At 36.1% G+C, this 27,621-nt stretch overlaps 1 protein-coding gene across 1 annotated transcript; it reads right to left on the bottom strand.

Moving 5' to 3' along the window:
• Positions 1 to 170: 170 nt before the first annotated feature.
• rad50 (RAD50 homolog, double strand break repair protein) lies at positions 171 to 26,221 on the bottom strand. Its single transcript, XM_028467240.1, is given in 29 exon segments — positions 171 to 1,411; positions 1,565 to 1,698; positions 3,045 to 3,187; positions 3,266 to 3,351; positions 9,295 to 9,417; positions 9,564 to 9,665; positions 11,302 to 11,429; positions 11,628 to 11,741; positions 11,910 to 12,002; positions 12,177 to 12,287; positions 13,298 to 13,491; positions 13,597 to 13,723; positions 14,392 to 14,581; positions 15,416 to 15,431; positions 15,434 to 15,655; positions 15,765 to 15,940; positions 16,055 to 16,212; positions 16,446 to 16,628; positions 17,047 to 17,253; positions 17,396 to 17,530; positions 17,615 to 17,673; positions 18,758 to 18,923; positions 20,405 to 20,533; positions 21,597 to 21,801; positions 21,888 to 22,073; positions 22,174 to 22,325; positions 24,219 to 24,302; positions 24,398 to 24,541; positions 26,139 to 26,221. Coding segments are annotated over 28 exon segments (3,939 nt in total). The 5' UTR covers positions 24,527 to 24,541; positions 26,139 to 26,221; the 3' UTR covers positions 171 to 1,224.
• Between the last annotated feature and the right edge of the window lie 1,400 nt (positions 26,222 to 27,621).

A 27,621-nucleotide genomic window follows, 5' to 3' on the forward strand; every position in this document is an offset into this window, starting at 1 on the left:
AAAAACCTTTAAATCACAACGGATTAAAAAGAAAACTCTTATCCAATGTCACAAATGTACCAGTAAAGATGAGCCTTTTCTTACCTTGTCGAGAGTTACATTAACACTTTTAACCAAGTCAATGACATGGTTAAGGTTAGTGTCAAATTGTCGATTTACATTTGGCTGTATAGTAGTTTGATTGGCCAGCAGAGCCAGAGCAGAAACCAGCAGAGGCAGATGCATCTTTCTGTTATTGACCCAATGTTTTCCAATTTAGAAAAATGTGCTTTCAACCAGTGTTCGAGGAGGAATTTATACTCGTTTGGGCCATGCCTTCGCTCAATTCCCACATTAACCAAAACTAACCACAAATAATCAAAGAAGCCTGTGAGGAAGTGAACATTGGTTTTCAAAGTCTTAAGATGGCCTACTTTTGAAAATAACCTTTAAAAAAATCCCCTTTAAACCAAAGACGTCAAACTCATTTAGTTCACAAGTAGATTTTAGGCTGAAAGTCACCAACACCACCCAACGGATATCAGTCCCTGCACCATCTTCACTTGAAATTTTAATTTAGAAAAATGTTGTCGAATACTTTACGAAAATGGCCGAAATTTGGAAAAAAGTTTAAAAATGACTGCCATCATGTGTATAAGCATGTTTCATTTAGTTTGTGTATTTGGAGCAGCTGATATATCTACAACTGTATTATTCGGTCGTTTTCTCGCTCTCCTTTTTCTTTTTCTCCTGCGGGCTGAATTAGATGCTCCCAAGGGCCAGATTTGGCCCCCGGGCCTTAGGTTTGATGCATTTTAAATAAATGAATCAGGTACTTCTTATTAAAAAAACAGTCATTTTGGTTTTTTAAATATGATTTAATGTCAGAAAAACATCCTGTCAAAGGGAAATTGCAGAAAATCAGATGAACGAGAGAATTTCAACACAAATGAACATAACATTGTAACGTGTTTCTTCTTCAAAGGATAATAACAATTACATTTTGTGTTTCTATGAAACCCTTGCCATGCCTTTTCTGTTTATCTGCTAACTGAAAATGTAGTTATCATTAACAAAACCCATGAAATGATGCAGATGGTACATTCTACACATCAGAAGTTGTTATATATTTGCTTCTCTTTGGCAATAGCAACAAACTTTTTTCTCTCACTTTTTCACGCATCCCAAACTTCCCTCGTTACTGAGAGCTGCTAACGCTGCCCTGACACGGTGTGCTTGGTCTGCTCAGTGCAGATAGGAAGAGAGGGAGGAGATGCTGCACTTGGTGATTTCAGAGTTCTGATCTTGGTTCTTGCGGATCCGGTAGAAGTGCTCGATGTAACTGGAGCGTCCCAGCAGCTCCACAAAGTCCTCGTCGTGGGTGATGATCAAGAGCTGAAAGTTACGCTGTCGAGTGCGACTCTTAATGATCCTGTGGAGAAAAACAATGGAGTCATTATGTAGGACGTGCTGTGATTGATGAAGTATTCGAATGATGTCACAAATAAAGCTTCATGGTGTGAGATTCTCGTCTGTAGATGACTTAAACCAAAAGACCAAACATTTCACAGAAAGTTTAACTGACTCGACTAAGGCGAGAGCCAGAGACTCGATGTTCTCCCGGTCCAGGTTGGTGGTGGGTTCATCCAGGGCTAAGATCCCACAGTTCAGACAGAACGTCTCTGCGAGGGCGAGGCGGATGATCAGGGATGCCAACACCTGAGGACACGCATGTGTGCACAGGTCAAATGTCGTTAAAATGTATCCCAATCTCTAATGGTTGGAAGCTAAAAACAGATGATTAGTTATATTCATTGATGGTCTTCCAATGGAATATTATAACCACTAAAACCACTTTTATTGATATTAAAAGCTTTCCTTCAGTACAGAAACACATTTTTACACAACTCGGCATGCAGTTAGTGGTTGTTTTATTTTAACCAAAGTAAGAACGTCATTAGTGCAGCGCTCAGTAACATACAGAGCTATGAATGAATGGAATTCATTATTAAACTACATTAGACAACATCATCTTTTGTCATTTAAAAACTCTTTAAAAATATATTATTTATTGAGAAACTTTAGTGCTAAAACACTATTTTTAACATTTCCGTCTGCTGTCATTGATTTTGTATAAGTTGTACCAGTAGTTGTTGACAGGGTTGGTGTCAATTATAATTGTTATCGTGCTATTAATACTAATAATTACAATTATGGTGTAATTTTAATTCTAATTCAAAAAATATGTTACTGATATAATCGTAATTAAATTGTAATTGAGTTCAGTTAATTTACTTTGTAATTGTAAGGTCAAATATGATTTAATGCAAAACTGAGGAAACGTGTTATACATATTATGTAAGTTAACAATTATTAAAACATGTTTCATATCAAGCTTGACCATTTAAAAAAATTGCATATCTAGGGTTATACTGACACAAAAAAGGGTCAGACGCCCACACCCAAAATATTAAAACCTATATTTTTATTAATTAGGAAGCCTAACAAGAAAACCAATATATAGGAAATAAATTAGATGACAGATATTTGCTTTTAGTGTGTTATGCAGTTGATGTAGGACCCGTTAGCATAAGAGATGCTAACAAAAAGCTAACACAAGAGGAAGGTTAACTTTTATTAGGTTGTTTATTTCAGGCTCAGTAATTGTGATTAATCGCAATTGAACTTAGGTAATTGAGTAATTGTAATTGACTTTCTGAGGATATGAAATGATTGTAATTTAATTGTAATTGAAAAAAATGCTGGGCGCTGAAATCGTAATTGAACTGCAATTGAAACATTGGTAATGTAATGTAATTGACCCCAACCCTGGTTGTTGATGTGTCTGATTTTTTGGTGTAATGTGATTATTATTATCATTGCATAAAATGTATTGTCATTGTGTAATCTGTGGAGAATATCTTATAGCGTATGCTAAGCTAACGGGGATCCTAATAAACAAACAGCTACATGTGAACACAGTTGGTTCTTACACACACCCAACATGTGACATAGGTGAGTTTTACATGGAACAGGTGCAACTATAGAAAGGTCTCATCTGGCACCTTCTGACCAGCACTGCAGCGTCCTCTCATGTCCAGCGCCGTGTCTCCTTTGACCATCACCACTCTGTAGTTGTACACTCTACGTCGCGCTCCAGCCGAGGTCGACTCGGACACATCCGATCGAATCTCCACGTATTCAATGTCTGCAGAGGTAGCAATAAAACCCTAACGGTGACGCTACATTCACACACATGGGGGGAATAAACATGTCGGATGCAGACCTTGACCCCTGTAGGTGTTGCGCCACAGGTCTCTGATAATTTTGTTGATCTCGTCCATCTTCATACTGTGAAATTTCATGATGGTTCTGGAAAATGTAAATAAAACAACAAAAAACGTAAGATGAAACACAGCAGTAGTGGGTTAATAACTCCTCAGTTTCTACATGAACCTGAGAACACTCAGATTCATCATTTCTGTGTGAAACATAGGGCTGGGCAATATATCGTGATACAAGATATATCGAGTTTTCTATTTCAGCGATATAGAAAATGACAATATTGCCTATATCGAGATACATCTATATTTTTTTTAACTTGTTCTTATTTACATACAATTACACAGGACAAATTACATCATACAAGTAATCTAATATTCATAGAGTACAAAACATTTTTTTTTCCATATTTCTGAGATATACTGTATACTTTCTAGCTTGTTTTGTATAAAAGTACTTGTTTTATGAGTCGCTGCTTTCGTTACTTCTCAGTACAGCATGAAAAGCAGTTAGATGGATTCTGAGTGCAGACCGTCCCCTAAACAAGCCACACTAGAGAACTCACTCACACGTGCTGTCCCTTACATTAATAAAAGCCAAAAGTGAAAAATGGGGTGCAGCTGTTTGTTAATAAATATGACTGTGTATATTTTTTTAACAGCAGAAAGACAATTCTGGGTTAAATTAGCGAAGACATTATTTAGTTAAAAATATCGAGATTAATATCGTGCATCGCCATTTTCAGACAAAATATTAAGATATGAGTTTTGATTCGTATCGCCCATCCCTAGTGAAGGATTTAAACTCTAAACAGGATAAACAGGATGTATGGATTGAGCTTGTTTGCATTATTTATAAATATATTCGGAATTCTAACAATCGTTCACCTTACTTACATGTCAGGAATTAAATTTAAATCACATAATGACAAAAATCAAACATTAAATAATGAGCATTATTCTAATGCAGTATAACAAACAGAGACCACGAACATCATGATAAGTCAAAAAACACAAATGAAATGCTACAACAAGAAGGGTACTTTTTAAAAATCACAATAATCAACTGATAAATAAAGAAGGAAATTATGCATACGCATTGAAAAAACATTATCGTAGTCAAAAATCAAACTGTCAACAAGGATGTTATGACGTTCTCTTGGTGAACAGAAATCTGTGTATCATCAAACAAACTCAAATTGAAAATGTCGAATTGTGGTTAGAAAACTCTAAAATGAGATCAGCAAACCACATCACAGAGAAAAGGATCAGTTTCATCTCTGACTGGAGTCTTTTTGTCCAACTTGGTAACTTCACTTGTTGCCAATGCTATGAAAAAGTTATTTAAATAGTGGCTTATTGATCACATGATGCCCTATATTAACCCATAGGTGAGGAAAGCAAAGTGCAAAGCAAAAGCTGAGAAAGATATTGAACTTTAAGAACAACAAAATTAACTAAATATATACACGTGTGCGTTTGTGTATTGTCAAATATCTGCAAATTCAAGGCAAGGCAAGTTTACTTGTATAGTGCATTTCATACACATTTCAATGTGCTTTACATGATTAACAAGTGCAACAGAAAACAGTTTAACAATAAATAAAAACAATAAAATCAGTAGTTGAAAATAGGGATGTCCCAATACAACTTTTTCATTTCTGATATGATACCGATATTGCAACCTTGCATATAGGCCAATAACGATACTGATCCGACATCAGCATGAATCATACATACTTTTTAATAGGGATGTAACGATTAATCGTAAGGCAGTTAAAAATCGATTCATAGGTATCACAATTCACATCGATACTGTGAAAATTGAATCGCAGTACTTTTTTTAACTCAACATCCAGCGACAACGCAACCAACGTATTATCATCATTTAGTTTAGTCAGATTTCCTACCACCCTCTACGTAGTGGGTGTAGGAAACTCCTGTGAACAACTATGGGTAGTTGCAGTCACAACACCTCACACGACTTGACACGTTTAACAAACCTCCGAATGCTCTAAAAGTAATTTGAAAGAAAATAACCCAGAATTTGACATGATGTTTGGATAGAGCTCGGTTCTAAGTGTTGGCGGCGGGCGGAATCTGCTAATACTTTCTTTCTGGCCGCCTTCTACTCTTAAACATTCACAAATGATTCCTTACCCCTTTAGCATATTCGTTTTCAGGCTAAGATCGGACCGATATCCGATATGGATATCGGATCGGGACAATACTAGCGATGTTTTTCTATGTTCTACTGTACAGTAATAGGAATCAGTCAAACTCATGATGTCTAATTAAAAAATATATTCTTAAACCTTTTTTTTTCCTAAACTAACTTTTAAACTAACTTTTATGCATTTTTGATATTTTGATCCACCTCACATACCACATGTCTAATAGTAATAATAATAATAATAAATAATAATGAAAATAATAGTAATTTGACCTCAGGTGGGTTCATGACATTCAAACAGAACTAAGGAGCACAATGGCTTAAAATTAAACAAGAGAAACCCAAAATTGTGAAATTGCTGAATACAATTTTCCCGATTGCCAAACTAAAGCTGCTCATTGTAAACACAAACAGAAACCTCAACTTGAACTAGGGCTGGATGACATGCCTGAAATATGTATCACGATATAAATGTTTCATATCAGTCGATATTGATAATTATTGATTCGGTTTTTTATTTTATTTTATTTTAAACATAATCTTTAACATTTAAAAAGAGGTCAACAAATCTATAGAAATAAACTGAAGAACCTCAATTTAAAAAATAAACTGTAAATGCACAAATGTAGACGTTAAATAAATGCCTAATCAAAGAAAAACATTTTATAAATAATCGGTGCACACCTGATATTGAACAAACATCTCTGACGAACAGCAGGGTATGTATTAAGGAATATTATGGGGTCAATTTTGGCATTTATTTCCTCATTTATAATAAAATTATTTTCTAAAAAAAAAAAAAAAAAGCACATAAAAAGGTAAAATAACTCCTATAGTGTTTAATATAAATCACTGTTTATTTTATGTCTGATAATGAGTTACATAAAGTTATGGTTGATAAATATCTCTGATTTCCTATAATTAAACCAGATCAGATTATTTAATCATTAATTACTGAGAGCAGTACCAACAGGATATTTTGGTGTAATAATCACAATAGTTACATTACTGTCTAATGGAACCAGCTTTGTCTGTGAACACGTGAAATATAATTTAAATAAATTATTGTTAGCTTTTATCCTTCCACACAAGTGTTAAATCTTACCATAAGTACATCTGTGGCCATTTGTAGTTTGATGTACTTTTTACTTGGTCTTTCCAGTGGTTAGCATTAGCTGTGTGGATCTGGCAGAGGAACTTGGACTGGTTCCCTTTGTGGGTGTCTGGTCTTTAACCAAGTAGTGGTCCATGATGTACCAGTGTACGGGAGCTTGAGGTAGGCTGTGACGTGCACTGTGTGTGACTGTGTGAGAGAGTGGGCGGCGGGGGGGAGGGGGAGCGGCAGCTCACACTGACCGTCGCGTTTGCTCGGGTCATCATTTCAGGTGGTGAAACATGAAAACTACTAATAAACACAGCTACATTGGAGCAGCTCAAGCCGTTCCTATGCCAACATCCCCCAGAATACCTTGCGGTTCTAGGTCATGGTTGTTTCCGGGTTTTTTTCTCACGGAGTTCAGTGAAATTATCGAACATTCTATCACACATATTTTAGCCCAGGCTTAACCTGAATATCTGAAAACTGCGACGGTTTGTTATAACTGCTGATCAAAGCTTAGACAACAAAGCCATCACCAACCCACACAGTTCAGCAACTCATTCTCAGCTTTCCTCTTAGATTTAATCATGACTTTGATTAAAATCCACAGAGATTGCCATTATACCAAACACGCACCCATACTATGACTCAACGCTTCTACTCTTTCAGACTCACTCCGCTTGTAAATCCAGGAACCGTGCACTACTAATAACACAGTGAAGAAAAAAGGCAGTAAAGGATCGACACCAATCACATACATGATCGACATATTGGAAACATTAACTCAACATCCAGCGACAATGCAACCAACGCATTATTATCATTTAGTTTAGTCAGAAGCTTTGCCACTATACCCACTACGTAGAGGGTGGTAGGAAATCCTGTGAACAACTATGGGTAATTGCGATCACAACACCTCACACGACGTGGCAGCGATTTCTGAGGAAATGACACGTTTAACAAACTCCTGACTGCTCTAAAAGTAATTTGAAAGAAAATAACCCAGAATTTTTCATGATGTTTGGATAGAGCGCTCAATTAAAATTCATTACTGGTACTCTTCAAATCAGTGGTCGGCAACCTTTATCAAACAGCCATTTGGACCCGTTTCCAACAGAAAAGAAAGCATTCGGAGCCACGAACCCTTTTGACATTTAAAATGAAGATAAAACTGCACACAAAGTTGTTGTTTTTTTTACCTTTATGCTGTATATAAACAACTATAGTGTATTGCATTATATAATCAGTTAACTGCTACAGATAACACAAACTCCAGAAAAAGACTCTGTGTTGAAGGTCATCTTTAACTAAAATACTAAATGTTCAATTGAGTCCTTCTTGTATTTAAGAATAAAAAGCTGGACTTCAGTTTATGGTCACTTAGCAAAAACCTATGGGTTCGAACCCCACGAGGGAACTTTTCATGCAAATCTTATGACACCTACTCTAGCTTAAGTATAAAAAAAGTAATCAAAGCTCCTTCATGGCGTATGGCCAGGGTCATTTTTTCCCCACAAAGCCACAGGGAGCCACAGCAGAGAACGAAAGAGTCACACATGGCTCTGGAGCCATGGGTTTCTGACCTTTACTTTAAATGAGCTGTTGAATTCTGTTGTTCTTACTACTTCTTTAAAATAACAATAAAGTACTTTTTCTTGTTTTAAGTACAGAGCCAAATATGTCTCTTTTAGTTCTTAAGTTGTAATCACTGCAAATGGTCAATGACTTTAAAGAATGTTCTTGTTCATAAACATGACAACACACATATAGTAGCAATTATTACCTTTGGTTTTCATCCTTGCCTTAGCTTTTAATGTTTTGATGATATGATGTAGTATTCTGTCATGTTTAAAAATGTTACTGTACTTTGTGAATATTACACCAAAGCTTTATTTGAAGAAAATGGTGAATCGAATATCTGTTCGATCTTTTCCTAAAATCTTTCAGCCCTAGATTAAAAAAAAAACAAAAAAAGCTCATTCTAAGTACATGGCATTTCGCTTTGCTCATGTTGTGTACATTTACCTTCATTAAAACAATTTTACTGCAATCTAATGAGCGATGGCCCACCCTGAGCCCAAACTAGGGCTGGGCGATATGGCCTTTTATAAATACCGCAATATTTTTAGGCCATGTCACGATACACGATTATATCTCGATATTTTGCATTACCCTTGAATTAACACTTTGATGCACAAATCACACCAGTATGATGATTCTATATGTCTACATTAAAACATTCTTGATCATACTGCATTAATATATGCCAATTTTAAACTTTCATGCAAAAAAGGGGATATCACAACTAAGTCAAAGTTGACATAACTGCATTTATTAAACAGTGAGTGGCTCAAACATAAAATTGTCAACAGAAAGTGCACGTTCTGTGCAAAATTGTCACAGAGACATTTCAAAACAAGACATTAGTGCAGGATGCAACTCACATGGCATTTCAAAACACAAAATTAAAGTGCACTTTTTGTACATAATGCCACTACAATATTTTAAAACAAATAGTGCCCTTTTGCATGTTGTCATTAAGATGACATTTCAAAACAACACTAAATTTAAGTGCACCTTTTGTGCATAATGCCACTAAGATATTTATAAAAAAAAAAAAAAAAAAAAAAAAAAAAAAAAAAAGTCCGCGAGTTTAACGGTATGGTCATTTTCAACACCGCAGACTACAAGCTGCGATATATCGAGTATATTCGATATATCGCCCAGCCTAGCCCAAACCAACAATAATAACGTGAACTCACTGATCCAGAGCCTTGTAGTAGAGATCCAGGTCTTTGATGACGAGCTCAGTGGTCCTCATCGTGATCATCTTGTTTCTGTAGCGCTCGTCTGCTTTGTCGTATTGATCCTCTCGCAGCTGTTTTCTGCAAAAAAATAAATAGAAACATTTACTTGTTTTGTTTAAAATGACAAATTTCAGTTAGATTTTAGTCAAGTTGGACATATTAGTTTGAACATTATTATTATTATCAGTATTGAGGATGTGTACAAAGAAAGATTGGTTTATCACCTGCACTCCAGGATCTCCTCCTTAAAGCCATTCTGTCGACCAAGTGCATTGTCGCGTTTCTTTTTTAAATCTTCTAACTTGCGTTCAGTTTCTCGTCGTTCCCTGTAAAAAAGAAAAAAAAAAAGAAGCAAGCAGAAAACATTGTCATAGATACACAATGTTTTAAGACAAAATTGGAATATAGGGCTGGGCAATTTTGCCTAAAAAAAAAAAAAATCTCCGAATTTTTAAACAAAAATTTGAGTTTCGATTTAATTTTATTTTTTTATATGCACTTAAAAATGACTGCAGACATCAGATATATTGTTGCTGTGATTGTCCTCAAGAGTTAAAATGCATAAAACAATCCCAAAATAAAAGTGTCATTCAACAATTTTCAAGCTTTAACCCCAGGTGCAACAGCAACTTCATAGAAAAAAAAACAAAAAGCCCTTAATATTTTTGATTAAGAAATCAGATACTACATATTTTATAACATATAATATTACAATTAAAAAAAATAATAAACTCTTCCCTTAGCATCTCAGCATAGTGCGAATAAAACATTAAACATGCCTGTGGCACACATAGCCTACTCAAAGGGTAAGCACATGTAAACAAAGAGGGGGCTGGCTCACATCGGAACGTGAAAAAGTCCGAAAAAACTGTGGTGGGGAATTTTTTATTTTTTATTTAGAAAAAAAAAAATAAAATAATAATAATAATAATAATAATTTTTAAACTCGAATTTGCAAAATAAAAATAATTTTTATCTACAAATTTGATTAAATCAATTTTTTTGCCCGGTCCTATTGGAATATAAATCGACCAGCAGTCAGGAGCCTCCATGCATTGCCACAAATGACACATTAGCCAATGTAAGACTAACCATGGTTACAGATTATTATATTTTTTTCCTCAACAAGATTCAGAGACAAATTTCACTGTAAGGCTAAATTGTACATATTACGTCGGTGGTTGCCAAATTTTTTGGGTTGTGACCCCATTATAATACTACACATTTTTGGCATCTCCAGACGCTTTTTTTTTTTCTAAAATGTTTTTTGTTGCCAGGATTAGTGCACAAAATGACAAGATGTGCCAGCTCAGATACATTTATACTGCATCTTATTTGAACTTGATTAACAGTATATTTGAGAAATAACACAGTTGTTTAAGATTGTTTTGTGTGTGGTGGTATAGTTTTAAAAAGTGTAATACTTAAAACATTTTGAAAAATACATTTTTAAATCAGTATTTTTTATTACTATAAATCATTTAAATTCAAGGTGACCCCACAGTTAAAAATCACTGCAATACGTTATGTTTTTTAAGTTTGCAGCAGTAGGGGGTACATGGCTTCAGGTTAAATGTCTGAAGGGGTACTGGACTGTGAAAAGACTGAGAACCATTGTTCTAAAACAATGGTCACCAACCAACGTTTTAAACAAATGTGTTTTCATGAGAGCTTTGGGTATTTTATTTTGAAAAATTACCACTGCCACACTTGACCCTGTGCAGAAATAAAGACATGCAGGTGTGCATAAAGTAGGTCACTGTTCGAAGACATTGTTTTATGAACCTGGGACTTTACAGAGTTGCCAGATTGGGCCGTTCTACCTCTTATTCACTCATTTCTCAGTTCAAAAAATGTCCTGATAGTAGGTAAACACTAGTAGCAGTGGGACTATCTTCAATTTTTGCTCTGATGGGATCAAACTGGGCTTGCAAACACTTTATTAGATTGTGGTTCTCTTACTGGCGTAGCTGCATGACTTGCATGTTGCCCATGTCCTTTAATAGAGCTTCACGTCTGGCTGTGACTTCTTTTAACTCTTCAACGCGTTTCCTTAATGTCAGGTTGTCCTGTAACCAGCGTTCCTGAACCTTTAAGAGAAAATCTAAAAGTTAGAATATTTCACCAATGTTTCAGTTTGAAGGTAATTTTCCTCAAAACAAGGGCAAAATGTGAATATTTGAGGAGATGGAAAAAAAAACGGTTTTTCACTCTTTCTGACTCAGCTTGAAACAAAATAACACACTAAGAAAAAATAAATCTCTCTTTATAGCCATTATGTTTTTCACCTTTTGAGTGTCGATGTCCTGACGGATGTTTCACATTTCCTTATTAATCCTCTCTTTGTTCTTCTCGGCCTCATGAAGCTGCGTGTTAGTTTCCTGAAGTTCGGATTCTTTTTGCTGCAAAAATTTAAACCGTGATAATAAAACTTCCCACAAAAATGTATTATCTATTTAATATAAATCAATGAAAATGATAAAAACCAGCTTCATCTTTATTCAAATGTCAGACGCTATAATCTTGGTATCAATTAAAATATATATTTCACCAATATGTGCACATCATACCTTCTTATATGCCTCTTTGCCATCATCAACATATTTTTTTATGTCTCTTTCCAAGTTGGCGATCACCTTTACTCTTTCTTTAATGGAGCTGATCTGTTGGTTTCATTTCAATAGCAACAACAAAAAAAAAAAAATTAGCATTCACAAAAACAATGCCCTGTAAGGTCTAAAGACAAAGTGAAGGGTAAAGAGCTAACCAGTTCATGATTTTTGATTTCAGGCAATTAGATGTTGAATTACAATACAAAGTTGAATCAAGCTTTTTACCTTCTCCTGTCCCTCTTCCTGCTTTTGCTTTTTGCGCTCGAGTATTTCCTGTTTCTCCTGCTGCAGTTTCTCCAGAGTTGCAGACAACGGGGACAGCTGCTCCCTTGCCTCCTGGTTGACAACAGAGCAGGAGAGATGCTGACTAAATGTGTATTTACTGCACAGAAATAACAGAAGAATAGCCTGCTACGTATGAACAAAATCATTCATCAACATATGTTCTTATAATCTGCAATTTGTGCTTTGGTTATGCAGCAGTTTAATGCAGGAGTCGGAATTAACACTATGTCCATCACAACTAATGAGTACATCTTAACAAAAAGGCCATATATCTTAGAGAGAACATGCAAACTCTTAAAAAAAAAAAAAAAATATATATATATATATATATATATATATATATATATATATATACTGTATATTAAAAGGCAGATATTTTGGTTGTGTTCCCAATGGCACACTCTGTGTACTATACTCTACAATCTCAATGAGTATATACTGTTTACTATATACTATTAGCATGATTATGATGATGACCGTTCCCACTGAAGTGTACTTCCAAGTTTCCCAAGATGCATTGCACCCTATGACGACAAAAACCAGAAGCACACTAAGGCTAAATATCTCCGTTGATTCTCCACCTTTTAAAGTTCTGAAATCATTTTAAGCGAGTAAGTGACCAAGTAGAATATCAACATGTGATGATTTGATCCATAAAACGTGCGGAAAAGCATTTCATGTCGACATTTGGAAGATTTTCGGAGACCCGTCATTGTTCTACTGATAAAACAAGAGCCCCATTTACAAAAGCGTTAAACTACTAGACGACAAGAAGAGATGCTATTATTTATTTATTTTTTTTTTTTGATGCTATTATTTTATAACGATATTATACCGGGTATTTCTCGCGTACTCAATCTTTACATACTATCTAATGTGAACACACTACATACTAATTTTGATGTCAGACTTAGTATGAGTAGTACATTAGTATGCCATTTCGAACACAGCCTTCAATTTGAACCTACTAGCTAGGAGTTGTGGCACCAACTGTTGCTAAAACATCAGACTAAGGCTGCGTCCGAATAGTCACGTTTTGAGCCCGGGACGGTAAACAATACCCTGATGTCTCGGGTTAGGGTCTGTATCTCTGTGGTGAACTCCACACACTGCTCCTCCAGCTGCTGCTGTTTCTGCATGTCACTGCTCAGCTGCAGTTTGTCAGCTCTCGTCTCATTCACGGCACTTTTCAGCATCTGAATCTGATCCTGTTGGTCCTGGATGAGCTTGCGTTTCAGTTCCATCTTGCTGGACACTATAAGAAAAAAAAAAACATACAGGAGCATTAGTGTTGTGAATGAGGCTCATTTGAATATTAAATAAACTAAAAAACTGACATTCTACTGAATGTTAATCTTACTCGTGTCAAGCTTGTGTTGAGTTTCTTGTTTCTCCTGACTGACTTGCTGGATTGTTCTGGTTAAGTCCACTCCGTGGAGCTTTGCTGCCTGCTGAGCTATTTTCCTCTCCACGTCCTTCAGGTCCATCTACGAAGAAGGAAATTAAGCATTTAAAGCAGTATTTTTCAACCTTGGGGTCACCTAAAATGTCTAGTAATTGGTTAAAAAAGAAAAAAAGAAAAATAAATATTTGTATATATTTATATGTATATAAAAATGAATTAAGATTCTATTTCTAAGATTTTGAATCATAGTTTTTCAAATACATGTTACACACAATAAAAACTGCATCCTATACTTAAAATTTCTCAAATATAAATCTAGTTTAAATAAAATGCAGTATAAAAATATCTGTGGTGGCAAACTTGTAACTTTGTGCACTAATCCAGGCTACTCTGTATTTGTAACAGACTTTAATATAAAATGATCAAAAACTAAATCTAGAAAAAAAAAGAAAAAAGTCTCTGGGTTGCCAGACATTTGTGATATCAAAATGGGGTCACGACCAGAAAAAGTTTGGGAACCTCTGATTTAAAGCAAAAAATGTTTGCTTTGAAACATAGTGAAAATGTTCAGTCATGAGTTTAGTTCAGGAAGAAGCAACAAAATAAGAGTGAATGTAGTAATGAAGTTAATTGTTGAGGCAACAAATGTTAAACATCACCCTTTCAAATTAAAATCACATACACAAAATGGAAGTACGGGGGATAAAAAAGGAACAGGCAGTGACTTATGAGACACACAGAGGGTCGTACCTGGTATCTGTCCATGAGGGATATGTCCTGCAGACAGGCCTTGGCCGTGTCCTCCTCAGACGTTAGCGATGCTAACAGAGTTTCCTGCTCCTCCACGTCACCCTTAAGCCTCTCAATATCTCGGTTCACATTCTGCAGACGGTTTCTTAATTCAGGCAGCTCCTTCTCCTGCAGCTGCACAATGGACTGCCTGAGTGACACAGAAGGAAAAAAAGAGCACAAACACGCCATTGTTATTATGTACGGTAGTTTACATTAAAGACAAATTCTATAATTTGACAACCAACAAATGATGCGGAAAGTAGTTTACACACAAGTCTTTTCAGAACAATACTGACTACATTTTCTGTTAGTGGTTATTCTTTAAACAATGAACGATTGTCTACATGAATACGACTAAACATGAAACGCTGAAAAATGTAACAAAATAATTACTCCTCAAAAAAGAAACATTTTATTCTTATTCTGCTTTTTATAAAGGACTAAGGCTATTATTTTATTTTTCTTTAGATTCTTTACAATTAGATGTTCTGTTTTGAACTATAGCGCTTTGAGGTTTCCTTATTTCTATACTTATTATTATCGCTAAAATGTACTGTAGTAGTAATAATATTATTATTGGATGTCAGGTTGAAGTATTAAACTATTAACTTTTACTTAGACTATAAGATTTCCATTAAAAGATCTCACAAAACATCTATCAGGAAAAAACAGCAGTTGCAGGATGATTTTAGGCCATTTTGAAATATCTCAATTTAAAGTAGAGATCTAGCGCCATCTCGTGGATCAGGCTAATCATAGCAATGCAAAACTCCGTTCAAAAACATGAAGGAACAACCACTGAAAAACAAACAAACCCCATAAACAACCAACAAATGTTTGAAAAAACTGAATGAGAGAAATGTAGTCTTAACTAATATTAATCCATAAGAAAGTTAAGTTAATGAAACATTCTAATGTGTGTCGTGACAACTTTTTCTGTCATCTGAAAAGAAGAGTTTACCTCTCTGTCCCCTTCTTTTACCTCACGGGTTTGAGCCCATCATCTCATCTTTCTTCTTTCTCTCCTTCCTCTTCATGTCCTGCTCTGTGTTCTTCAGCTTGTCTGGCACCAAACGGAGCTTAGACTGCATGTCGCTGATGACTTCCTGCAGGTCGGACTCTGAGGGGAACGTTCGCTGACACACTGGGCAGCACGGCTCCCTGTCTTCAGTCAGCTGACTGATGAACTGTGTGTACACGGCAGTGGCTCCAGCCAGCATGGCTAACCCATCATACAAAGGGAAAGAGTTTACTCATTATTCAGCTCCTATAAAAACAGGAGCTAATCAAGCTATCTAGTCTATTTCTACTCCCAATGTGTTTTCATGTACCTCTCTGTTTGGATACCTTCTCCAGATCTTCTTGCAGTTTGCTCAGGTCTTGCTCGAGGTCTTGACTGCCACAAATGTTGAAGAACTTCTCTTCATCGGCAGAAAGCTGCTGCTCTTTCTTACGCAGCTCAGCAGCAATGTGGCTTTTATTCTGCTCACTTGATGCCAAGTCTTTGCTGAGATTAATATTATATATATATATCAGCACAGAGGAAAGTTGTTCTTGTTTTGTTTGTCTTGAATTACAATACAATAATATTAATATATAAAAATAATAATATCCTACATACTTAAATTTAGCAAGTCTGTCTCTGGTGGTCTTCATTTCCTTAGACTTTGCATAAATCCAATCTTCCAGTTCCCTTTTGTTGGGAAAGTGTCCCAGTAGAGAAACCAAATCTTCGTTGTGACGGGACTTAATTTTACGCACCTGATCCTCCTTCTCCATCTACAGAACAAAAAGAAAAAACAAAACAAGTCATATAAAAGAGAAATAGAGAGCAGGATAAGAAAAATTATGAAAAAAATCAAAACCACTCAATGTAGAAAGTAACAAACTTGATCAAAACTGCCTGATGAATTCTTTCAGTGAAGTGTTCAAATGCAGGAAATATGAAAATGAAGAAATGACGAGGAGGGGAAATATTAACCATTTCTCTCAATCAACTGATGCTTTCCCACCTTGTCTTTTCTCAGCATGTCCATCTGGGTGCGTGCACTCGTGTGTGTGTTGAGCGTTTCCATCTCTTGATCAAGCTGTCGCTGTTTGCGGTCAAGCTCTGTCTTTTCTCTCTGGAGCTCCACCACCTCTGCCTTCAGTTCATCCACGTTGGAGCTCTGAACAGCATTCTGCAGCTCACGCTCCTGAAGAGGAAAACCAACATGCAAGTGCCAAATGTAGGCAAGGCAAGGCAAATTTGTTTGTATAGTGCATTTCATACACAAGGCAACTCAATGTGCTTTACATGATAAAACATTTGTTTAAAATCAATAAGAACATTTAAAATCATCAGTAAAATCAATTAAATTCATCAACAAACACATTACATCAACAACATGACCAAAAATCTCTCTCTCAATCATACGCAGTAGAGAAAAAAAGTGCCTTTAACTTTGATTTAAAAATGTTCACATTAGATGCTGACTTCAGCTGTAGAGATTAAACCCTTTTTTCTGTTTCATGATTTTAAAAAGATGTTTTTATTCTTGCATTAAAAACAAGAACACAATATTTTCTGAAAAATGTGAACTTGTCAAACCCAGCAGGTGAAGGGAATCTTACCGCTTTATTCAACTCATTTTCCAGCTCTTGGAGTCGAGTAGAGGAACCCTCCAGCTTCTGCAGATCTGCCCTGATATTCCTCAGCTCCTGTTGCTTCTTGTTCTGCAGGTCTCTCTTTAGCTCCACGGTTCTCTCCAGGCCCGTCTTCTTATCCCTCATTTCATCAATGGACTGCTGCTTCAGGACCTCCTTTTGCTGCAGGTCAGCCTGTGCAAACACACGAAGAGTAGAAGAAAAGTTGTTTGGATTTGGGTTTTTTATTCAGATCAAAAAAAGTATAATGAAAAAGTAACCACACACTAAAGTTGGGCCTTTTTATATTAGTGTGTCATATCAGAGTCTTCCTTACCAGAACTTGACTAAGAGTCTCTTTTTCCTGCTCAAGTCTCTGTGTGACTTGATGGTGAAAACTCTCAAGCTGAAGGTTGCTAAAAGGCATCCTGTCGTATCCCTCCATCTCCAGGTAAGAGGACAAAGAGCGAACCTGTGCCCCCCCCACAAATCATTTACATTAGACACATTTATCAATTCTGCAATTTTTCTTCTTACACATGTTTTCTTCTCTTACCTGAGCGTCACGGTTCCTGATGTTCTGAGAGTGGCGATCAGCTTCCAGCTGGAGACGACCTTGGATTCGAATTTTAAAAACAGTAAGTTTTAAGAAAGAAGCATTGATTATTGTTAAAAGTGCACTAAAAATATATAATCTATAAAGTGCACTGTTATATTGGCTGCATTCCAATATTTAAGCCATTTTCCCAAACAATCCATACAAAAGCCGCATCGTCACATAGGCCACACTCTATTGGCTGATGAGGGTGCCCTTCAGATGACTCGTGGCAATCAGAACGGGCAGGTAGGCGGGCTGCTGTACTCACGTTAGGTTTAACAGAGATTTCTGTGTTTCAACAAATAAGTTCCCTTCTCTGCATGAAGTCTCCTCATCACTGCCTCACATCTACATATCAGTCAATTTACAGTTTTTTATGGTCACTTTTTAACCGGAACCGGATTGACAACACCGCTCCCTTCGTTCTTCCTCCCGTCCGGACCTCCTTTTTTTTTTTTTTACCTTGTCTGTACATGCTGTCAAAGGTCAACGCTACAAGAAGTGCAATGTTTTACAGCAATGAGGTGAGGTGGAAGGGGGAAGGGAGCAGGGAGGAGAGATTCAAGGTAGAAAATGGAAGGGTGGGGATGAGTTGATTATTTTAAAATGAGAGTGAGATATGAAGTTGAAGTAAACAAGCCAGTCTGGTGACAAGCGTGAAGCTTAGGTATAATGATGGTGGCCGCGGACAGAGAGTCTCTGAGTCAGAATACGAACGTGATCAGCGCTTCTTTCTCTCTCTCTCTCTGACATTTCTCTGTGCCTTTACCATTTTGAGTGTGTGTGACTGATCAGAATGATTCAGTGGAAGCATGAACAATTTAATGTAAACAGTTTAATTGGTCCACCTGCACTAATTTGACGAAGCTCAATTTTTTGGCGGCAAGGAAAAAATCTTCAAACTAGTCGCGTCATTGTTTAAGCCAAAGGGTTCAAAGCGTGCGAAAAATGTAGCAGCTTGTAGTCCGGAAATTACAGTAATCACACAAAAGTTGTGACGAATAAAACTATATTTCAAAATTAGAATCCAAATCTTTCTTGCTGTTACTGTTTCTGGGTGTATTAAACGTGTGCGTGCCTTTGAAAATGAACAGTGCGCACCTTGTTCCACCAGTAGTTCGGCCTTGACTCTGTTGAGCCTCTGACACTCTCGCCCTGCTCTTTCCAGCTCCTTCTGGCAGTCAACGAGCCGCCGCTCCTTCTCCTTCACCGTTCTCTGGTGGTTCTGATAAACGTCCTGAAGTTGCTCGTCTGAGCCCTGAAACACCTGCAGCACAAAACGGTTTCAATAAGTCTCAGAGTGGCACCATTAGGAGAGCTTCACAGACTAATTAATCAACAGCAAATTGATATGAATTACAATATTCAAATTCACAAATGGCATTCATGAAAAAGAAAAAAAACATTTAGCATGAATATTAATGATAGTTAAAAGGTAGAGACCAGGGTTTAAATCACTGTCTTCCTGGGCAAAGTTTAGGTATGAGTTTCTTTCTTTACACACTGGTACATTCTTTCTTTCTTCCCCCCATAACAAAGTTTAGTTCAGTTTTCACACATATACAGTATATATATATATATTTATATTTACATTTAGGGACACGTCTCTTTATTGCCTTCTGCACTTTCTATATATGTCTGTAAAAAAATAAAAAAGCATTACAAAAACACAACTTTTTTAGGCCTGTTAGAACCCAATATGTAACAAGACCCAAATTGTCATTAAAAAAAAGTAATAAAACACGAAATGTAATAACTGGTCAATAATGTAACAACACACGCTGAGCTTAAAATGTAAATACTTTTTGACATCGTTATTCCCATTTTGGGGAAGGCAAAACTTTTTTCCCCTAATAGTGTAATGGAGTAAAGAGGCTTATTGCTTCAATGTAGAGAGTAGTATCATGCACAAATGTGTTTGTGTAAATATGTGTATAATACAAGGCAAAAATGTGTTAAATTTTGGGCTCAGCATTGTGTTACATTATTGACCAGTTGTGACAATTTGTGCTTTACACATTTTTTTTAATTACATTTCAGATTTTATAAATTTTTTTCTACATAAGAATTTGGGTATTGTTACATTTCAGGTTGTTGTTACATATTGGTGGTACAAAGAAGCAGTCGTCTGAAAAACCATGAGGCAAACTTCATGTTTCAGCAGCCAATAAAAACTAAGCATGTAATTTAAACTAGCACTAATAAACAGGCCTATCAGCACAAACTCTCACAAATTCCCTTCTTCATTGGCTTCGTCTGTGTTTCTTTGTCAAATGTTTCTCCTTTATGACAGCTGATGCCAAAAAAAGTCTAAATGAAAACAAAGCAAGTGTGTTGTAGCCAATTCAACCCAGAGATGAGAAAACAAGTACAAAGACGAGCTGTTTGATTTATTTTTGCTCTGTAATCTCATCATCTTTACTCATCGCACACTAATCCGTCAGCTTTAGCTATTCTTCAGACTGTCTGTCAGCATGGGGACGTTTTAGTGATGTGTGCACTTCTGCTTGTACAAATCCTGATGGAAGAGCCACTGTTTCTTCCAATCATAATAACTCATATTTTAATCAGCCTTTCCATGATTAGAGAAGCTTGTTCATCCATATTTTATTCCCATCCACCACGATGAAGGTCACAAAACACAACAGATGAAGAAAAGCCATGAAAGACAAAGGCTTTCCACTTTGAGCCACTCCAGCTAATATAGTACACATTGAGTGGCCTCTAGACTGAGTTTCTCTCCGTTACCTGCTCCATTGTTTCCTCCAACTCCTTGTTGTCTTCTTCCATCTGTTTCTTCCTGCTGTTGACAGCTTGAATTTCATTATCCAGCTTGATCACTTTCCCAAGTTGATCGTCAATATCAATCATTCTAGTCTGAAAAGAATAAGGGAATAAAATCATGTTACAACCATGCCAATATCTTGCACCTTCAAGACTTAAGTTCTTGAAAGTAAACGGAATAATTATTATTGTGTCCTTTAGACCAGTGGTTCTCAACCTTTTCAGCTCGTAACCGCCAAAATAAAGGTGCCAGAGATCAGGGACCCTTAATGTATCTGAAGAGTTGAACACAGACATGAACATTCTAGAACATTCATGTAGAGACAGGGCCATCCATAAGGGGAAATAAAGGGGAGAACTTTTTGCATAAAGTCATCAAAATGATGGTCCATTGTTCTATGAATCTGTGATAACCACATTTATTTATTTATCTGAATAATATCCTGTTATACAGGAAAGTTATTATTATTTGTGCCATAATAAACAGTCATCTTAACGATGTAAAACCTAGTTTTCATCAAAAATAAAATTGGTTGAAAGTGACCAAAATGGTGGTGAAATAGGATTTTTTTAAAAAAAACAGAAATTTGGTTAAAAGTTGCAAATTAGAGTGGCCAAAAACAAACAGAAAAAGTGGTAAAAAAAGTGTTTAAAGTATCAATATTGGCGTAGGAACAATTAGATTAAACTGGCAAATAATGGGCATGAAAAATCATGAATGTGATTAAATTGGGGGGAAAAAGCATGAAATAAGGTGAAGTGGTTAAAAGTGACAATAATGGGTCAACATATGCAACATTAGGTGGGAAAAGTGCTGAAAATGTGTTGAAAGTGGGAGAAATTGGAGAATTTCAGCAAAAAATTAATTAAAAGGAGCAAAAATATGGCACGAGAAAGTGATGAAAATGGGTTCAAATATGGCAAGTTTGGTGTCATTGCAAAAATGGGCTCAAATCGTTAAAAAAATATTCCTAGTTTCTTAATGGCATCTGGCGACCCCCTCTCAGTGTCTTGCGACCCCAAATGAGGTCCAGAACCCAAGGTTGAGAACCCCTGCTTTAAACAATTAAAATAAAAACAGTTCAAGAGTTTAAGAAAATGAAGGAAAACTTTTCTTATTTCCCATTTCAGCGTAACACAAAGTCCATAGACCAACCTCGAGCGGATCGATCTGATTCTCAATCTGCTGGATGCTGTCTTTGGAGGCCATCAGCTGAGCCTCTTTAGTGGAAACCATTTCTTTGATCTGCTGAGCTTTCTCCTTGTTTTGCTTCAGGTAATGAAGCTCCATCTGACACTCTTTGACCGTCTGACTCTGTTTGAGACGCTGTTGACGCATTGTCTCCAGGGCTTTGATATACCTGGGTAAAAGACCAAATACAGAATAAAAGTCATCTCCTGTAAACGCAACTAACCGTTTCTGATGCTGAACGTGTTGGCTTTTTACTTGGTTGCAGCAAAGATGGAGTCAAACTTCTCTTTAAGTGCTTTGCCTTCACTCAGTGGCCAGTTTGACTCTTCTTGATGACAGAAGATGACGTGATTCAACACTGGTTTGGATACGCCTAAGGCAGATATCATCTCACGGTCTAGCTCACCACACTTAGAGGGCAGGTGCACCTTCTGACCGTCCCTGGATCACAAAACAATAGCAGCACCTCAGGATGAATATAACAGCAAAGAGCTTTTCTAACAATACTAAAATATATAGGACAGTTGAGGTACAACATTACTTTATTCTGGTGATGACTTGGTCCAAGCTTTTGAACTGATTGTTCTTGGCCTTTTGAGTGCAAGACATAGAGCGTTGGATGGTGACTTTCTCTCCATTGACGTCAGTGAATAACAGTCGAATCTGCGCTCGTACATCGGTCTCATGAGCATCCTGCAACGGAAAGAGAAAGAAACGTCAGCAATCTGCATCTGTTGAATGGCTCATTTATTTGATTAGAAGTAATTTATTAGAACAACGAACAGAATTATTTACAGGGTTCCCACACTTTCTTCACAAAGATTTTTAAAACTTTTCCAAAATATTTTATCAAACTTCATGACTTAGTTCTGAACCGCTAACATCTACTCAAGACCGTTAGAGCGCCAAAATGAGCGGTCTGACAATGTGGACAGGGAATGCAAGTTGTGTCGATCACTTATCTATCATAGCATCATACAATGGTGCAATTGCCTTTGACACCCATTTTGCAATATCTTTTAAGTGACAATGCATCAGTTATTGAAAGTAACATTATAGGCCTATACTACAAAGATAGATAATTATATCCTGGATATATCCTGTCCTACGAATCTTGATTACAACTTGCTAAGTTAAGCAAGTTAATTCCAGCCAGGCTACGTGCATGCTCTTGTGACAGAGGTATAGATTACAGTGTCAGACCAATCACAATCACGGAGAAACTGGACAGCAATCTATGTCAAAATTGAGGAATAATTCTTTAAAAATATAAAGAACTAAAAATCCTAAATCATAAGCGACATGTTCACAATGATCCTCCTTTTATTGGACAGGTCGTTTTCTAAGAGATCTGATTGGTCAGGAGGTGGGACTTTAATACTGACTCAGATCTGATCTAGAACAAACCATGGTCCCGACCAGTTAAGTGTTGAACCAAAGTTACAATGGTGATTTAGCTCCGTAAGACGTTAGCCAGCTTCGTAGTACAGTAGGGATGTAACGATTCACTCAACTCCAGATACGATTCGATTCACGATACTGGGTTCATGATACGATTCTCTCACGATTTATTTTACAAAATGGGACTGTAGACAAATGATGACTAAAAAATATTCCTTATTTTTTTGGGTAAAAAAAAAGAAAATACTGTACTATTTTCCTTTTATTTTTCATTGTCAAAAGAATCCCTTGATAAACTATTCAAAACAATGCAATTTAACTAAAAATAAATGTTGACTGAAATAAATAAAAGAATAATACAAATAAAGAAGAATCCTATTAATTTTAATTCTGGTTCTACATTAAACAATGCAAAACTACATAATAGTTCTTTTTCCTTTTAAAAGTGCAACTGAAAATGTATTTTGTGCCTTAACAATTGGACTTAAAAAAAAAAAAAAAAAAATCATTTATGAACATGTTTAAGAGTAGAAGGCAGCCAGAAAGAAAGTAGTAGCAGATTCCGCCCGCTGCCTCCGCTTCTGGACAAGAGAAGGATATATATATATATATATATATATATATATATATATATATATATATATATATATATATATATATATTTATATATATTAAGTACTGCGATTCAATTTTCAGAGAATCGATATGAACCGTAATACCTATGAATCAATTTTTAACTGCCTTACAATTAATCGTTACATCCCTATAGTCCACCACACGGTGATCGAAATCCCGGAAGTTAGCGCGATAAGACGAAATCTATTTTCGTAGTATAGGCCCTAAACAACAACTAAGTGCTACCATGTTTAATTATAAGATTACAATTTAAATTAGCAACACAAGGTGTTAGGGTTAAGGGACTTGCTTAGTAATAACCAAGGTTGGATTTTAAACATTAAAATGAAATAGGCTATATTTCCAAAACTTTTCCAAAACAAAAGAAAATAAATCAGAAATAGAAAGACTTATCAACTTTTCCAGAATTTTAACCCTTCCGTCTTTGCTTTGAATTTTAAAATGAAAATAATAAACAAAAAATATTATTAAAGCAAAGTCATGAATATTTGTGAATCTGCCACATATTTATGTCACATTTATGCAATAATACTAACAGTTCAAACCAACCTTAGGATCATGCACAAAAGCACCTCCTTTCGATCCAGGCGGGAGTTCTCCTGATGTGGAATATTTCAGACATTCAATAATAGTCTGAAACAGGAAAACAAAGGTTTTTAAGTACATACCCAACTTCATCCCTCTACAAATTTGAACAATGGAAATCATTCTTCAGTCATTATTCTCACCGTTTTTCCTGCTCCGTTGGGTCCAACCAGTACAGTTAGAGGAGAAAAGAAGGCGATGACTTGTCTGTCTTTGTCCTCTACCCCAAAGCTCCTGACACCCAGGATGCTCATTTTATCTATTTTTGACATTTTGGTTTTCTGAAACTGATGAGAGAACACAGATTTATATCAGTGGCAGAATGTGTTACGACTTGTGTGTGCAGAGATTTTAATGTGGAAAAAGAAGGAATGCAATAATGCCCATGAGCAATCATTCAACAACAAGTAGTCCAGTCAGACGATTTTTAACTTAAAGCTAGGCAAAAGAGATGAGAGGCAGATTTGACGATGTCCTACAAGATTTAATAAAATAAACTGTACAACCATCTCACTGTTTGAATCCATCTACTTGAAATTTATGTTTTTTTGTGAGTCAAACTTCTGTGGGGGAAATAAGGCAGATTATTGGAGATCACCAACTTCTTGTTCCCTCATATTATTTTATTTATTGATCCTTTTTCCTTGAGACTTTATTTATAATTTTTTCATTTCATAAGTTTGAACACATATACCCACCTTTCCCTAACCCTCCACCCAACAGCACAGATAAAATATGAAAACGTATCAACAGCCCCCGGGACTATGGGTACGTTTTCCGGACCATTTCTACATAAGCGTAATGTGCCTGTCTTTTCACCGTGTCAGGATGGCAAAGTGGTCTAAGGCATCTGACTCAAGAATTCTAACTCCCACTGCTGTAGGTTCGAATCCCACTTTTGTCATATATATTCATATATACTTATTTAACACGGCAAATTCTACCTTTAAAAACACATATACAGAAAAGAAAACATGTTTTAGGGTATTTCCTGGGTTAGAAATAGGTTTATGGTTAGGGCTAAAATAAAAGGGTTAGTGGGGTAGTTAAAAATAAATATGAGCTAAAATAAAACTGACGGAACTTTAAGTCACGTGGCGCATCTATCACGTCACCTAAACTGGCCAATGAGGGGCGCTCCATAGGAATAGACTGGCCTAAAATAAAAATAAAATACAAGACAGTGAATATACATTATGGACAACTCAAATAAAACCTGACAAATAAATGAGAAAAACAACAACAAAATAACAGATAATTAAATAAAAATAAATAAATAAATGTCACTCCTTTGATCGTGTAGACAACATTAGCTTCAGTGTAGACTGGTTTTGAACATATCTTAGCCTCTCCAGCTGCAGCACAGAGAGCATTTCATTTATCTAGCTGTTAATTTATTGATCTTTTGTATTCTGTAACTATGTTATAACCAACTAGTAAACTGTAGAAGTAACTTAAACTGAACGTAAAGGCTTGATATATATTTTTTGACATACAAATAGCTATTGTATTACCTGGAATGACAGAGGACTCTACTTCAGACTTTTTGTAGTTTTCCCTTTCCACATTTTAACTTTAGCCTGGTTTATCTAATGGCATTGAGAGAACCAGTGTTCGTAAACATGGTGTTGACAACATTATACCAGTGACTAAGTTTCAAACAGTAAGTGAAGTGTTAACTAATACACGTGCCGTTGTGTTTACATGCCCTGTGTATAAACCTCTCTACCTCTAAGCTAGCTAGCGACGTAGCGTAGAGCATTGCATGTTTTAGTGGTTAGCATCAACAACAAGCTGTCCGACATGAATAACATTCGTGAGGTAACATAACACTGTTTTTTCTGTCATTTTGTCGTGTATTTCGTGCATAAATCCGCTGCTCACCTCACAGAGACGAGGACGTACTGCTGCAGTCAGACCCACACGTTTCCCGCGGGTGCAAAGACTAGTATCCTACTTCCGGGAATGTGGACCTAGAAATATAAAGTATAGAAAAGTTACAACTACTTTACTTACAAATTTTCCTTAATTTTGTATCAAGTTTTATTCATACACGCTCCAAAAACTTATTTACTTATTTCTCTTTCATGTATTCAATGCAGTAGTTTTTAAATAATAAAACACCATTGACAAATAATGAAACCGCTTCTAGTAACATATGTCTATGCAGAAAAGTCTCGTTCTCTCTCTCTCTCTCTCTCTCTCTCTCCTCTCTCTCTCCTCTCTCTCTCTCTCTCTCTCTCTCTCTCTCTCTCTCTCCTTCTCTCTCTCTGCTAAATTCTTTAAAAATATAACATAGGGTGTGAAATACACAATTGATGTAATAGATTACAAGGGTTCTCAACTTTGAGGTCAGGACCCCATATATGGTCGCCAGATGCCTTCAAAAAACCAAGACTATTTTAACAACTTGAGCACATTTTTTTGGGCTTATTTTCATTAGTTTTCTTGCCATATTTTTCCTCCTTTTAATGCATTTGTGCTGCATTACTCACATTTCTTCAACTTCTCCATCAAATTCTAATGCCTTTTCTGCAAAATGTTTCTACTTTCAAGGCATTTTCCGCCCTTATAAACCCTTTCCACAACTTTTCCCATCTAATGTCGCATGTGTTGACCCATCACTATCACTTTTAACCTTTTCACCTTATTTCATGCTTATTTTTTTTGGCCAATTTAACTATATTCACGATTTGTCAAGCCCCCTTTTAGCCAGTTTAAACAAATTGTTCCGACTTTTTTAATGCAATTTTTAAGCCAATATTGACACTTTGAACCATTTTGACCACTTTTTCTGTTTGTTTTTGTTGACTCTAATTTGCATCTTTTTAGAAAGCTTTTAGTTATAGATTCTTTGACAATGTAGTTAAACAAATTATGTATATATTTTCTGTATTTTTCACCTCAAGCAAAATCGACCTAAATTGTTTTGAGTTTTAAAAAGCTACTTATATAAACGGTATTATTATTGAACAACTTGTCTGCCAGTCAAAAGCTAATAAATAAATAAATTGTGCATCAAATTACAATTTTACTTATTTTTGATCATTGTTTTGATTCCAACGGCCCAGGTCTGTTTTATTAAACCTCTTCATCATCAACACAGCAATAGCTGCTGTCTGTCAATGTTGACACGATAAATAAGAAGCAATTTATGCATTTTTCCTCACTTCAGTGGTGTGTGTGTGTGTGTGTGTGTGTGTGTTTCAGTCCTCCATGAGCGAGCACCTGCAGGGCTGGTGTTTCCAACCTGCATCTCTCTGATGTAATTTCTTTTCCCACCCCTAAATGGCTGCAGCACACATGCACGGTGTTAACACACACACACACGTACACATAAATGCAGACACTGATTCAGCCTGTCTGT

This window comes from Gouania willdenowi, chromosome 14 (genome assembly GCF_900634775.1).
Source record: "Gouania willdenowi chromosome 14, fGouWil2.1, whole genome shotgun sequence".
In the NCBI taxonomy this organism is placed as follows: domain Eukaryota; kingdom Metazoa; phylum Chordata; class Actinopteri; order Blenniiformes; family Gobiesocidae; genus Gouania; species Gouania willdenowi.